Source organism: Mustela putorius, unplaced genomic scaffold, assembly GCF_011764305.1.
Source record: "Mustela putorius furo isolate JIRA1106 unplaced genomic scaffold, ASM1176430v1.1 tig00003909_pilon_pilon_pilon, whole genome shotgun sequence".
NCBI classification, from domain to species: Eukaryota; Metazoa; Chordata; class Mammalia; order Carnivora; family Mustelidae; genus Mustela; species Mustela putorius.
The window spans coordinates 652424-668162 of record NW_025422057.1 but is presented as its reverse complement, the minus strand read 5'-3'; the positions used below and the strand labels follow the sequence as shown (position 1 = coordinate 668162).

Sequence of the window (15739 nt, the reverse complement as noted above, 5' to 3'; positions counted from 1 at the left end):
CTGCTAAGCTCTTCCAAAGGCGCTGTGCCATTCTGCATTCCCGCTGGCCCGGGAGCTGCGGCGTCCCCACATCCTCTCCACGCCGAGTGGGGTCGGTCTGTGCGTGCAGCCATCTAGGACGTGTGTCGCCGTGAGTCAGTCCAGAGCGCACACGGGTCTCCGCCTCGGTTCCCAGCACAGCGCTCCTGAAACGCTTGTGATGCTCTAAGTGTTAGAGCACTGGGGGCATCTTTCCTTCCATAGACTGGGGGCTGGTCCCACAAGGGCCAAGCCCTGACGACAAGCTGGGGGCTCTCAGCCCCACCCCCGCCCTCCAGAAATGCATCGCTAATTGGATCGTGCCTATGTGAGGAAACCCCCGTAAAATCCCAATAGTACAGGGTCCAGGGCGCCTCCAGGTTGGCAAACACGTCCACATACTGGGAGGGCGGCCCACCCGGCTCCACGAGGACAGAAGCTTCTGCCCTTGCTCAGGACCCCTCCCCCCAACTCTCCCCTACGTCTCCCTCTGGCCGCTCCTCTGCACCTTTATTATGTAATAAATGGGTAAACGGGTTCCCCTGAGTTCTGTGAGTTGCTCTGGAAAACGGATCAAACCCAAGGAGGGGGTTGTGGGAGCCCCTCATTTGTAGAGCAGAAGGACAGAAGTTGGGGGTACCAAAGCGGGGGAGCAGTTCTGCGGGACTGAGTCCCTCAGCGTGGGATCTGGCGCTGTCCCCAGGGAGAGCATGAGAATTGTCAAAACCGGAGGACATGCAGCAGGTGTCCCGGAGACCCGGGGTGCAGGAGTGCGCCGTGCGGTGGGAGCGCGAGAGGAGCGCGGAGGGCCGGGGAAACCAGCGCTTCTCGGGGCCCGTTCTTCGGTCCGTCCACGGTCTTCGCCGGGGAAAGTGCCTACCCAGAGCTCTCCGGTTCCTTTTTTCTTTTCTTTCTTTTTTTTGGTTGTTTTCTCGAGCACTGAGCGCTCCCTGCACAGCCGGGCGCAGCCCTGGGTCAGACAGGACTCGCCGACTCGCGGACACCTTCCCTCAGGACCTACTCGGTGCTTCATTTTCTGAACGAAGGTTCTTCATTGTAACAAAATGTGTCGACTTCTTGTATGAATCACACAGAGACTCGCTGTTGTTGCTCTGCAAGTCGTCTCCCGACGCTCGTCGCACGCGAAGTCTCGCGTCCGCGTGCGGCGGGAAGTGGGGGCCGGTGTGCTCGCTGGTTCGGTTCGGCTCCGGCTCGGACGCGGGCTGCTCCAGCGCCATCGTGTAAGGGGCAACTTCCTCACCCACCCAACGCCGTCACGCCTCTGTCAAAAGGCAACTGGCCGTACGTTCGCGGGTGTAACGCTGGACTCGCCCCTGGACATCGCGTCCTTCAGGCCAGCGCCACGGCGGCTGACGTGGGCGCCGCCGCGGTCCCCCAGCGGGCCAGGCAGCGGCCGTCCTCGACGGCCGATCTTGGTGCCGTCGCGTCTCCGCACACGTTTTGTGACCCGCGGCCCGTCTCCGGAGCTCTCCTGCCGGGCCTCTGCTTGGGACGGCGCCAGCGCCGCCGTCGACCCAGACAGAGTCTGGGGATTCACATTGGTATCTTCCCTCTAAACAGCCAATGGCCTTTTGAGGAGATTTAAGTATTTGTCGAGTCTTTCCCTCCTGCTCCCGTGGTGGCCCTTTCCGGGCTCCTCTCTACTTTCTGCAGACCCGGACTTCCCTCCCGCGCCACTGGCCTCCACACGAAGAGCTTCCCCTACGTTTCCTGTAGTCTGAGTCACTCTTTCAGATTTGGTACATTTTAATAAATATTTAGCTCTTTTTTAAATTTTTAAATATTTCTTTAAAATTTGAGAGTGAGAGAGCATGAGCCTTCAGAAGGAGTGGGAGAAGCAGACGCCCCACCGAGCAGGGGGCCCGACGAGGGCTCGATCCCAGCACCCCAGGATCACGACCTGGGCTACGGCAGACAGTTCCCTGACTGAGCCCCGCAGGCGCCCCTTACATCTGGTTTTTAAAGACACTTTCGGAGCGTAGATTTTTAGGCAGATAGCTTTCCTGTTTTTCATACTGTAAAGATGTCGCGCTTACATGTCTTGGCTTGCATCGTTTCCAACAGAGTAGCTGTCGGACTCACCAGGGCCCCTTAGTACCCCATGCTCCCCTTTGAAGATGACCGCGTTAGGAGTTCTGACTCCGACGATGCGCACGTTGGTCTGCCCAAAGCTGCCCCACGAGTCGCGGGAGCTCGGTTATTTCCGTGTTTCTCCTCTGCTTCATTCTGGTAGTGCTGATCTTTTCCTCTGAAATGTCACTTCTGCTTTACTTTTAAAACATTTTTATTGAGGTATAATTGACGAATTTGTATGTGTGGAGCGTAGATGTGATGATATATGTATACATTAGGATTTTATTACTGTAATGAGGTAAATTAAGAAATCAATCGCTTCACATATTTTGTTTTATTTTTTCCTTTTGGCAAGAATGCCCAAGATCTACCCTTTGGGCAACTTTCCAATGTACAGCCCAGTCACCAAGCTGCGCACCAGCACCGCCAACGCAGCCAGTGCCCCGACCAACGTCTCCTCCCCGCGCGTCACCCTCGCAAGGCCCGTTTTATTCGGCTTCTCCGTCTGGCTTCTTTCACTGCGCACGACACTCTAGACGCGTGCACACTGTCACACACGGCAGGATTGCCTCTGTGTGCCCTGTGGTGTGTGTGGTGTTGCGTGCGCACACGTATACGCGCACACACGTTCTCTTTATCCGCTCGCCGCGGGCGTCAGGTTGTCTCCCTGTCGTGGCTATCGTGACTAGCGCTCCGACGAGCACGGAGCACAGACAGCTGGTCCAGGGACTGAGTTCACGTCCCTCGGGCGTGTTCCCAGGAGCAGCATCGTGGGTCTCCCGCAGTCTGGTTTTAGTTTCCCGTCATGGCTGTACCACTTCACTTCCCACCTCGACTGTACAAGGGCTTCCTTTTCTCCACGTCCCTGGACATCTGAAGGGGTGGGAGCCAACACCTGTTACCGCCTGTGTCTTTGCTGACACCACTGTAACGGCTGTGAGGGGCACCACGGCTTCCATTTTAGCCCCGACGGTGGGGGTGGTAACTTCCTTTCCACGTACTGCTTGGCCGCCCGGGGCTCTTCTCTGAGAAAGTGTTTACGCGGGTCTTCAGCTCATTTCATTCACTAGAGTACTCGGGGTTTTGCTACTGAATTACAGGAGCTCCTTGTCTGGTTTCGGCGCCAGCCCCGTCTCAGACACCAGTCGGCAAGGGCTTCCCTCCTACGCCCTAGGCTGCTGCTCCATGGTCGACCGTTTTTTCGCTGTTTGATGTAGTCCGTCTTGTTTACTTTTGCTTTCACTGTCAAAGCCAAAACGTCGCCAAGACCCACGTCAAGAAGTTTTTTCCCTATGTATGCGCCTGGGAGAGGCTTAATGGTTTCAGGTCTTCAAGGTCTTTAATCCATCTCAAGTCAGTGTTTGTGAGTGCTGAAAGGTGGGGTCCAGTTGCACGCCTCTGTACGAGGTCGCCCGGCTTCCCCAAGGTGTGCTACCGGGGCTTTGCCAAACACCAGTTGACATTATGCGTGTGCACTGACTTCTGGGCTCCCGATTCTATTCCGCGGCTCTACGCCTCTATTTCTAAGCCAGTACGCCATGATTCCGATTCCTGTAGTTTTTAACGGGGAGATGAAGAAGCAGGAGACCCGCAGCTCCGCTCTTCCTTCTCAAGAGTGCTGCGACTCTCTGGGGGCCCCACAGACTTTCCACAAGCTTTAAGATTTTTTTTTAAAGATTTTATTTATTTATTTGACAGAGATCCCAAGTAGGCAGAGACACAGGCAGAGAGCGGGAAGCAGGCTCCCTGCTGAGCAGAGAGCCCGATGCGGGACTTGATCCCAGGACCCTGAGATCATGACCTGAGCCGAAGGCAGCGGCTTTAACCCATTGAGCCACCCAGGTGCCCCTAAGATTTTTTTTTTTAATCTTTTGTGAGAAAGACCATTGGAATTCTGATAGAGATTGCACTGAATCTGTAGGTGGTTTTGGGGAGTATGGGCATTTTAACAATTTTAATTCTTCCAATCCATAAACATTGAATATCTTTCCATTTACTTGTGTCTTCCTCAACGTCTTCCATCAACACTGCGCAGTGCTCGGCGCCCAGGTCCCTCACGTCCTCGGTTAAACTCACTCCTGAGCAGTTCGTTGAGTGTGATGCTGTCGTGGACAGGGTTGCTTTCTCCAGTTCTCTTTCGGATGGTCGGTTTTAGTGCGCAGGAACAACAGATTCCTGTTGATTGAGAGTTTTCTAACTGTACTGAATTTGCTCATTAGTTCTGACTGCTTTGAGGGGGAACTTTTCACCACAGAGTACGACGTGAGCTGCGGGCTGGTCGCAGGAGACCTCTGTGGAGACGACATCACTCCGTGTCCTGTTTGTTGAGCGTCGTATCACGAAAGGATGTTGAATTTCGACAAACGCTTTTCTTGCATGTATTGGGATTATCACGTGGTTCCTACCCTTCCTCACGTTAAGGTGCGGCGCCACAGTTGCTGGACCCGCCTGCGCTAACCCCGCCTTGCGTCCTCGGGATAAGTCATGCCCGCTCTGGGCACCTGATCTCCATGACGCGCTGAGTCGGAGCTGGCCTCCATGTCCATCAGGGACACCGGCCCGCACTTTCCTTCTCTTGTAGTGTCTTTCTCTGGCTGTGCTATCAGAGCAGTGGTGGCCTTAAAAGTGAGCAGGGGAGGGTGCCTGGGTGGCTCAGTGGGTTAAGCCGCTGCCTTCGGCTCAGGTCATGATCTCAGGGTCCTGGGATCGAGTCCCGCATCGGGCTCTCTGCTCAGCAGAGAGCCTGCTTCCTCCTCTCTCTCTCTCTGCCTACTTGTGATTTCTGTCAAATAAATAAATAAAATCTTTAAAAAAAAAAAAAAAAGTGAGCAGGGGAGTGTTCCTTTCTCTTCAGTTTTTTGGGGTTTTTTTTTGAACACTTCATAAAGGACCGGCATCAGTTCTTTAATGTCTGGTGTAATTCCTCTGGTCCTGGGCATTTCTTCGTTGGGGATTTTTTTTACCAGCTCAAGCTGCTTGCTAGTTGTCAGCCCATTCAGAGTCTGACTCGTGGTTCTGTCTCGGTAGGTTTGTGTCTCTGGGAACGGACCCCATGGGTTATGGTCTCCTCGGGGCGCAGCCGTCCTACGCCCCTTCACGTCCCTGGGGTGTCGGCGGTACCGTCTGTGCTTCCACTTCTGGTTTCGTGGGAGTCGCCTCTGTTCTGTGTGCGTCTACGAAGCCCATCAGGCCCGGAGGGCAGCGCGAGCCAGCAGGTCCCGTGATTTTCTGTGTGAGGGACAGGTCCCTGGAGACGGCGAAGGGCCGCAGACCCTGCGGTTACCGGGTCGCCGTTCACTTCTGCTTCCAGGTGTGGTAAGACTCGCCCACGCCCTGGGTGCTCCCACACGGGGCACACACGCACGCACGGCGGTCCCGGCCTCGTGACTGGGCGACGTTTCTCACCAGAGAACGATTCTCTGTCCCGCGGCGTCTGTTCCGACTTCAGGTAAGCGCGGGGGTCCGGCTCCCGCGCTCACCGTCCTGCACGCGGCCCCAAGCGGCCTCCTGTGGGCAGCGGGCGGCCGGGCCCGTCTTCGACCCGCAGTGCACTCGGCACCCCGTCTCTGCGGGGGAGAAGCCGGTCCTTCTCCGCCACGTCGCCGTGAGCAGGAAATGACTCACCACTGCCGGCTTCCTCTCCGCCGGCCGGCGTCTCCGGGTGAGGCGCGAGTCCCCGCTGCGGCGACCCCCGGCCCCCCTCCCCCCTCCACCGGCCCCCCTCCCCCCCCTCTTCTCTCCCGTGCCCCGCGGCAGCCGAAGCTTCCAGGAAACACCCCGCGGCGAGCTCTGCTCAACCTCCTGCAGCCACACGGAACTCCCTTGTCACTACCCCCCACTCCACGGCACGTTTCCCACGTCACAATTCGCGATTTTCATGTTTCGTGCCCGTTACCTAGTCACTGCGACGCGTCGTCCCGAGTGACTCTGTCTTCCAGACCGCAGGGGCCAGGCTCCGGCCGCACCGGCCTCCGAAGCGCCGTCCGACGTGTCCCCGCTGCCCGCCCCGGTGCGCTTCTGATCCCGCCCCGTCCCTTCCCGTGAAGAACTCGCTCCGCTCCCGTCTCCCTCCGTCCTCCGCTGCTCACGGACAGCGTCGCGGGACAACACACTCCTGCCCGGCAGCTTCTGCCTTCCGCGCTCGGAATGAGTCGCCCGGTCCCTTCCTGGCCTGCGAGGTCTCTGCCGACAAACCCTCCGACGGCCTCACGGCGACTCCCTTGGATGAATCAGCGTGTTTCTCCTGCTGCTTTCAAAACTCCTTTATAATAATAATACGTCGTACAACAAACCGTCCGGCACTTGGATTCTAAGATCCTTCAGTGCAGTCTTCGCTGGGTTGAATCTCTCTGGGACCTGTGAGCCTCGTGTCCTTGGACGACCACCTCTTCTCCAGACTCGGGGAAAGTTCAACCGTTATTTTTTTAAACCTGTTTTCTTGCCTCTTCCTCGTCCCTTGCTTTCTGGGACCCCCGGGACGCGCACCCATAATTCACATCGGCCTTCTGTACTGTTTTGTTTCTTCGGGGAAATTTCAAGTCACCTTTCAGTTTACAAATTCTCTTTTCTGCTTGGATCAAGCCCCCGACCAAAGCTCCCCACTACACTTCTCGCTTCATTCACTGTATTTGTTCTTCAGCCCCAGGATTTCTACTCGATCGGGTTTTTTAAGAAATCTCCATCACCACTGAACTTCTCATTTTGTTCCCCTGTTATTCCTGACTTCCTTGAGTCTCTACGCTCTCTCGTAGCTGAGCTTCCTGGAAACAATCACTTCGAATTCCCTGGCAATTCACAAACCTCTGTTTCTTCGGAGCACCTTACTGGAAAATTGCTGTGTCCCTTTGGTGGCGTCGTGTTTCCTTGTTGTGTGTGTCTGTGATGATGTCTGTGCATCTGATGAAGAAGTCTCTCTTCTAAGCGGTGCAGTCCAGTTCCAGCGGGGAGAGACCCTCCCCCGTGGGGCAGGGTGAGAATGCCAGCCAGGGAGACGTGGCCGGCAGCTCTAGCACAGGGAAGGCCCGGTGTCCTCGTCCCCACGCAGCTCCGCCAGCCGAGGTCAGCCTCAGCAGACACGGTAGGGTGGGTTCCTCAACAGTCAAGGCTGCTGGTCTCTAGTTTCAAGGTCTGTTGGGGTCCGTGGTGGCGAAGGCTGCTGGGGACCTCCTGATTCCTTTCTCTCCCTCAGGGGAGGTCGCAGCCATGGGGATCTCTTTGGGCACTAGGGCTGGGCTACAAACACTCTAGCAGCACTGGCCCTGACCCCTGGCCCATAGGTGCCCGCGGAGCAGCCGCAGAGCTGGAGACTATGTCGGGAGGCTTGCAGAGCAACGGCACTGGCTCTGGGTCCCGGGCACTGGCTGCTGACATAAGCAACACTGTGGTTACGTGGGTGTGTGTGCTGGCCAGGCATCAGGACCTCGATCGAACTGCTTTAAATTTCACTCCAGGAGCGATTCTCAGCCCTGTGTTCCCGGTCAGACTGTTCCTGGTCGCTGGCTCCCTCGCCGGTGTGCACAGGTCCCGTACGCACAGGCACGAGTCGGATCCCAGCTGAAGACTCGAAGGGGGGCCTCGGGCCTGTCCGGACCCCCCCTCTCGTGCGGCTTGCTGCTCCCTGGCGCTCTGTCCTGTGAACCGGGACTGCTCTGTCCTCCGGGCGACCCACGGCTCCGCGGCTCGGCTACCATCTCGGGCTTCACCTGCGCTCGCTCCTGCGCCAAGCTGCAGAGTCCCACCTCCCGAGCTCCGCCTTCCTTCCCTCTCCACCGTTTGGTCCCTTGAAGATTTTTGTCTCACATTTTGTTTGTTTTTTTTAGTTGTTTCAGACTTGAGAAACTTTTACTCCGACTTGGCCAGAAAAAAGTTCATTTCTTTCACGATGTCACTTTCATATCTTTCCCGCTTTTAAGGAAAGTTTCCCGTTCTTCTGAAGTATCATAAAACGACACGGTTGTCTTTGTTTACCGGCCCCTCCGGAGGGTGGCGACTACCAGGCCCTGCCGCTCAGTCGTCTCCGTCTCCCCGCGCCTCTGCCCTCTCGCTCGGCGTTGGCCCACCCGGACCCCTGAGAGGGACCCGGCATGCGGACTATCCAACCACGTGGCCCGTCCCTGCACAGAGACCCTACGAAGAAAAAGCCGACAAACCCTGAAAACCTGAACACGCCCACTTCACAGAGACCGTAATGACCTTCACATCCGCTCACCGGGTCAACAAAATTTGCCGAGCACCTCCTGAGTGCCAGACATCATACGCTGGGAGGGGGGGTCACAGCAGCAAACAGGTCAGACGGGTCCCTGCCCTCACAGGGAAAATGGACGACAGAAACCTCACCATCACGCAAGAAGGTCGAGGTGTAATCATGTGGCGAACAACTTACCGGGAAAACAGCACGATTCCGAACCGAGAGGGACCAGTACCCGTGAGAAAGAACAAAGGCGTACGTAAACTGAGATGCTCATGTTTGTAGGGAGAGACTTAGCACATTTCTCAGCACACAGATGAAAACGAACCAAATAACACCGAGGCTGTTTAATGGACACACAGAATCCTTCACTTAAAAAGTGAAGACATCCTCTCCGAGTCCGCCAGAATACCTACAAACCCCAAGAACAAGAAATACGGAGTATGCTGCAAAGGGCCAGTGAGGAGAGGGAGGGGGCTGCGGTCCCAGGGGCGCGACTCACGGGGCTGTCGGCACTGGAGCTCCGCGTTTAAGAAAGAAGCGGGCCTCGGCCTCGGCGTTTCCACGGATACCACAGGCCACGCAGCAGCACTGCCCTGGGGGAACGGCCCTCTCGTGGGAGGTCGCTGTCTGCGGGTGGCCTGAGCGGGGGGACACCCCAGTGCTAAGGTCGGGCCACTGTGTGTGGAAACAGAGGATGGGAATGACTCCGTAAAGAACTCTGAAGTCCTTCAAAAATGTGCCTCCGCCGGTTCCGGCCCCTGCGCTCTCTGGCCGCGCCGCCGTCCAGCCTCAGCCGCCCGCAGCCCCGCTGCGCACCCCAGCCTCCCTCCCAGCCAGCAGCGCCGTCCAAGGACCACCGGCCGTCCCGGTCCGGGTGAAGTTTTCCTTCCTCTTCAGAACAATTTCCAGACCAAGAGAACCACAGACGTGACGGCTCTCCCCGCGAACTGTCTCACGACCCGCGCCACGGAGGGGACACTGCGCTGGGACTGGATTTGGAGGCAAACGTCAGAGAAGCAGCCGAGGTCTGCGACTCACGGGGACTCTGGGACCAAACACGGCAGGTGCTCAGGGGCAAGTGCAGGACGTGGCGGAGGCGGAACGGCCCCAGCGTCCAGGCGACCCCCCTCCCTCCCCTCGGGCTCTCACGGGCCGCGGCGCCCACCGTGGCACCCGCTGGTGTTGGGGAGCCGCGTCCACCGCGGGCAGCCCAGGAGCCTCTGTTCTGCCCAGAGCCCTAGCAGCCCCCGCAGTCAAGGCACACGCCGAGGTGCGCACCCGTGGGAAGCCCGGGCAGGGAGGTAAGTCTTTCGTTGGAGCCAATATTTTAACACGTATTTTTAAACCTTGAAAGTGCAATTCGCGAGTACTTTCGTGTCCGTGGACTTACTATAGGAATAAAGGTAAGTACGGGTAAAAGCTTTAGGTACAAAATGCTGATTCCAGCCCCTTCTGTGAAAGCAGAGGGACGGGCGGAAGTGTCCAGTCATGGGGCTGGCAACAGGCTGTAGGTCGGGAACTCTGCGAGACACTGGGCAGCCCCTCCGGTGAGCCGTGGGGCAGACAGCAGCAACCTGGGCCGCGGCCTCAAGGGCGGCGAGACTGGGGGCACGAGCCGCACCCCCTTGCCAAGGGGCTGCACCCCTGCACAACCGGTGCCTCTTCGCCGCCACACCGCCTGCTGCGGGCCTCAGCCCCGCTCTCCCTCCCTGCCCTCCCCGAGCACGCGCCGCAGGCGCACAGCCGCCGGCCACTTACTCTGCTGTGGACACTCTGCAGGTCGGAGAGGCAGGCGGAGGCTATCTCCTCACACTTCAAGGCCAGGGAAAGCCGGGCCAGTTCGAAGAGCAGAAGAAGTCTGCGAGTGAGGAAACAGAAGGGCCCCGTGTCGGCGCGGGCGTCAGGGGGGCACGGCCGCGTGCTCCTCTACCCGACAGGGGAGGCAGCGGTCGCTGGTTAACCCCACACGGGAGATAACACCAAACAAAACTATGGCCACGGTCCCCAAGCCCGGCCCCCACCAGGCCCTGATGTCACACTTGGCGGAAACGAAATGCTCGATCCGCTTAGGAAGCTGCTCCTCCTCCTGTGCCCTCAGACGGTACAAGCACAGAAGGGGACAGGGACGAGCAGCCCCGCACAGCCGTCAGCACCCAACGTCACTGTCGACTCAGCAGAGCTGTGGGAGCAACACAGGGAACAGACACGGACTTCCTGACTCAAAGCCTCTTCCTCTGGCTACGGGACACACATCCAGAGGCACCGCTGGTCCCGGTCTCTGCAGAAAGCCGCAAGCAGATGCTAACGTCGTCTGGGAGTACAAAGGACCCGTGACGGCCAGGGCAACTTGGGGAACGAGCTGGAGACCAGACGGTGTGATCTGAGACTAGTGGAGCAGGACGGGCCCGGGCCCCCCGCCTCGACCTGACATCCCGGCCAGGCGGTTCTTCGCTGGGCTTGGGAGACCCATCCTGCACACCCAGGACCTCAGCAGCACCCCTGGCTGCCGGCCTCCAGATGCCAGCAGCAGCTCCCCGCCACGGCTCCCAGCGGCCTCCAGACATGCCAAACGTCTCCTGGGACAAGCCGGTGCCCCTTCTGCCCTTTGCAAGTGAACCATCGCCGTCTTACTCAGGACCCCAGGTGGAGCCCAGTGTCGCCACCCTCCTGCCCCTGCGTTCCCGCTGTCCCGGCCCGCCGCCTCCTCCACCTGCTCAGCCCCTGGAGCCCCAAGGGCCCCGGCAGGCCTCGCCTCTTGACATCCGGCCCCTCCGTGCTCCCGGACCTCTGGCCGCCTGGACCCACTGCACAGGTTAAGAGGGAGAACTCGAAAAGGTACAAATCACAGAGTTTCAGTCATTTTTTTTTTTTAAGTTTTAAACAGAACATTTTTCCCGCCCAGAATTCTGGGCACAGAAGCCCGGGTGGAAGGCGGTCAGCAGAGCCCCTCCCTCGGAGTCGGAGCCGCAGGCCGTCAGACAAGGAACCACCCCAAGCAAACACAGAAGGCAGCTGCGGCCAGTGAGACAGGAGCCCAGGCCGCACGGGATGGGCCCCTCCTGCAGCCCGAGCAGCACCTCTGGCGAAGGCCGACCGTGCGGGAAGCCGAGGAAACTGAGCTGTCGGCGTCAGGAGCCGCGACGCAGCCCCCGGGGCCACACACAGGAAAAGCAGACGTTCCCGGGAAAGGAAAGCCCGAGCCATACCGCAGGGCAAGGACCATCTCCAGACCTGGAGGGTGGGAGGGCCTTGCTGGGCTCCGAGGCAGAGGTGGGGACCCGAGGCCAAGGTTGACTCCCGCTGGGCGGAAGCACACGGCCCTGGGCTTCTGGGGGACCCAGGTCAGCCTCGACTCACGGGGCTGCCGGGGAAGGACTGAGCACCAGGCCCCTGACTGGCGGGATAAATGTGAGTTCGAATTAGTCTTATATTAAATACCACATTTCTGTACATCAAAAATTAATGTTAAACACCTAAAAGGTACCCAAACTGGGACAAGGGGTAAACACACAGGAGCTGGAGGGCCCAAATTTTAAAACAGAAAAAGCTTCTGTGAGTCAGTAATGAAATGGTTTATGCCCTTATTAAAAAACTGGGCAAAACAAGCGTAAAAGGCGAAAGATTTATGCGCTCTGAAGAGAAACCAGAGTATTGGGCAAAACAAGTGTATGGGAAACTAATACAGGGGAAAATGCCAGGAAACCCAGGACAAAACAGCAGCAGTCCGAGGGAGGGAGCAGTGGCACGCCCCCTCCTCCGACCTGCCCTGCCGCAACCAGAGAGGTCAGAGGCCAGGGTCTTCACAGGTGGGCTCCACACGGCTTTTGCAGCATGTCTCAAGTACCCCAGGGTCCCATTTCTAGAAACTTCCTGGAGCTGCCCATATCAGTAGCGAGACCCCAGGGCAGGGCCCAGCTGTCACACGGCTGGCCGGAGGGGACGCGGCAGTCGTGCAGATGCGTGCCATGCGTGTGCACGGCCTCTCTGACCCGACGAGCTCGGGCTGACTCCCCAGAGGGCCTGAACACCCATGTTAAGAACTTCGCTGCAGACAGTCTGTGATGTAGGAACAGCCTCACAATTTCTATGGGAAAAGCAGTTCACAACCTGTGAGATGTTAATGCTGGAGGTTCACACTGATCCATTTCCAAACTCCCTATAATTATTGCATGTTCAATTTGAAATAGGAGAAAAATGATGGATTCCACCCATTCAAAGATTTATTTGTTTTAGAGGGCGTGAGCTCGGGGTGGGGCACAGGGAGAGAAAATCACGAATGGACATTGCACAGAGCGGGAAGCCCGACAAGGGGCTCGATCTCATATCCCTGACATTGTGACCTGAGCCGAAACCAACTGCGTCCCCAGGCACTGCAATGATAAAAATAATTTAAAAAATATGTATAGACACCACCCCTGGCCCATTAAATCTGTATAAATGCAAGAGCCGTGGAGGAGCTCCTCCAGAAGTGACAACACGGACAGGAGACATCTGGGGCCCCTTCACCCAGTCTACCACGGGCGGCCACCAGAGACCTGGCTCGCAGCCTGCATGACCCCGTCCTCTAGGAACGCACAGCCTGGTGCCTGACCACGTCCCCAATTCCGACTCCCCGTGCGCAGGTCAGCGGTCCCCAGCCGGCTCCGACAGAGCACCCCCGCATCCCGCCGACCCCCGCATGGCAGCAGCGCTGGGATGCCCGTCTGCAGGCAGCGCGAGACCACGGGCGTGTGTCGTACGCCGCTGGCCCCGGGGTAACTTGTGACGCAGCGACTGGTTATCACACCCCCTAGACGAGTTTCCGGAGGCGGCAGTGATGGGCTACCAGCTACTAATTGGCTTAAACAACAGAATTTCATCTCGTACAGTTTTGGAGACAAGGAGCCTGAGGTCCAGGGCAAGACCCGTCCTGCTGGGTCGCCGGCAGCCTTGTGCTCATCGGCTTGTAGCTACGATGCTCTGACCTCTGCCCCCGGCGTCACCTGGCCTTCTGCCCCGTGAGAATCTGCATCCCAGACCTCCCTCTTCTTATGAGGACCCAAGCCACCCATGAGGGCCCACCCCAATCCGGTATGACCCCACCCGAGCCTGATGACCTCTGTAAAAACCCTGTTTCCAAATAAAATCATGTTCACCAGAAGCAAGGGTTGGGACTTGAATAGGTCTTTTTGAGGGACACATTTCCACCCATAACACCCCAAAATTAACAAATGAGTGACAGAGTGAAAAAATACACAAGTAATGATTACAGACCTTGGCCACAGTGTTTCGTGAGTCGGGAGTGTGGAGAAGTGGAGGGACAATCACTGAGAACTCAAAGGCCGTCGTTCAGAGGCCGCCCCACGGCGAGCGGTACGCCCCGCGGTAATCGGGGCACACAGACGGGACCAGAGCAGGGAGGTCACTTCAGCCACCACCGCCGCAGGGTAGGGCTGGCGCTTCTTCCTCCGAGTCACGGGGAAGCCTGCCCGTCATCCCTGCGGCACACACCAGGGCGCGCCTCCTGCTCCTGCCGACAGCCGCTGGCGCAGCTCCCCCTCGGGAACCCAGGCCGGGAACCCAGGCCGGGAACCCAGGTCGGGAACCCAGTCCGGGAAGTCTGCAAACGCCAGCAGCGCCAGGGGACAGAGGAAGGCACAGACTGGAAAGCGAAGTGCGCGGGCAGAGGAGTCTGGCCGCCGCCACGTTTCACGGCTGCTCCGAAAGCTGTGAGATGTTTCAATACCCTGAAACGTGCCCATGCTGGGAAGCTGAATTTGATTTTAAAAGTACGACATGAAGTTACATATCCCATACGCTCCCCGGACAGCACAGACCTCGAGGCCCGAACCAAGAGCAGACTCTCCACCGGGCTGACCCTGCTGCGGTCCGATGACCACGCCGACGTGACGGCGGAAAACGCGAACACTTACTTCTCCTCTCGGACCGCAGGGGAGCGCTGGTGGTTGTAAGAACTTAAATGTCCGTAGGCCTCCTTCAGAACTGCACCCACATCTTCAGGTAACTCATTCTTGTCCAATTGCCTAGAATTTATTCAAACGTTACGTCAGATTTGTTCCAATTATCCCAGGACAGACAGAAAGTCTAGGGACCTGTGTTTCCCTAAACTTTCTTGCACAGAGGCCTTAAAAAGCCTCCTCCCGGGGCGCCTGGGTGGCTCAGTGGGTTAAGCCACTGCCTTTGGCTCAGGTCATGATCTCAGGGTCCTGGGATCGAGTCCCGCATTGGGCTCTCTGCTCGGCAGGGAGCCTGCTTCCGTCTCTCTCTCTCTGCCTGCCTCTCTGCCCACTTGTGATCTCTGTCTGTCAAATAAATAAATAAAATCTTAAAAAAAAAAAAAAAAAAAGCCTCGTCCCTCGATGCTTCGCTGTCCAAGATGACTTCTCCTACCTCCTTAGGCCCCTCGCTCCCAGAACAGGCCCTCTCTCCCCTCACAGGCCTCTGCCGGAACCAGAGCCCCAGGAGGGCAACCCTGCAGGCTGGCCGGGCCCTTCGTGCCTCCCCCGCTCAGGACCCTGGGCGGCAAACCGCCTCCCTGGACTCAGACACACAGCGATCTCCCCGCGGACCTCGCCTCACACACTCCGGACCTCCCCACGGCTCTTCCCTCGCACACGGCGGCTCTCCTCCTGTTTCATCCCCTCCGGCCGCTCGAGCAGGTGTCTGCCCGCACCCGGGTCCGTTCTTCCTCCACTTCGGACCACTACCGTCAGGGGGCTATCCAAGTCAACCCCTCCTGTTTCGCTCAATGTCAAGGTCAAGTGTGAAGGCTCATCTGGAAGGGCCTCTCAGACAGAGCTCGCCCGCCAGTGCCTCTGCTCCTTAACCACTTTCCTCGCTGGCTTAGAAGCTACACTCACCCACTGGCAGCCTCTCTGGCCACTTCTAAGTAAAGGGAGGCAGAGTCCCGTCCTCTGGGCCCCGCCTCGCCCTCCTGTCCCACCGTCACCCACCCCCCGGCACAGCCACATCCCCTCTAGGTGCCACAGACCCTGAGTCGGCACCTAAAACCCCGAAACCACTTACGCCTTCAGCACGTTGATGTGGTAAGTGACGGCCAGGCTGGTGGAGGCCGTCTTCTCTTCAGCTAACTGGAGCTCGTCCGCCAGTCCATGTCGCACCTGTCACGAGGCGGACGAGAATTATCCGTCGGTGTAAACAAATGATTAGGTAGAAATCCCGATATTAGTTATTATTTTACAACTATTTCTTTCTTAAAATAATACTTATAACGAGTAAGTACCTCTTCCTTAATTACATTTAATACTTGGTTTTCACGGAGAACCCAAGTTGGTTTCCCGTACGCCCAAGTGAGCAGAAGATGACATTCCCCGTGCACGCTCTGGGGTTTACGATTCCTTAATCGTAACACATCTTCTGCTACGAGTGAAATAGTCAGAGATCACAATGAGGGCAAAGATTTTGGTTTTTTGTCAC

At 57.7% G+C, this 15739-nt stretch overlaps 1 protein-coding gene across 7 annotated transcripts in view; it reads right to left on the bottom strand.

Moving 5' to 3' along the window:
- Positions 1 to 15739, bottom strand: part of CFAP46 (cilia and flagella associated protein 46) — an 88879-nt gene that overhangs the window by 68376 nt on the left and 4764 nt on the right. For all 7 annotated transcript variants that reach the window (XM_045068471.1, XM_045068473.1, XM_045068475.1 and 4 more), the window contains exons 7-9: positions 15329 to 15423; positions 14215 to 14325; positions 10061 to 10160 (exon numbers count right to left, since the gene is read on the bottom strand). In XM_045068471.1, the coding sequence (XP_044924406.1) occupies positions 10061 to 10160; positions 14215 to 14325; positions 15329 to 15423 (306 nt within the window). The remainder of the gene's footprint in view (positions 1 to 10060; positions 10161 to 14214; positions 14326 to 15328; positions 15424 to 15739) is intronic.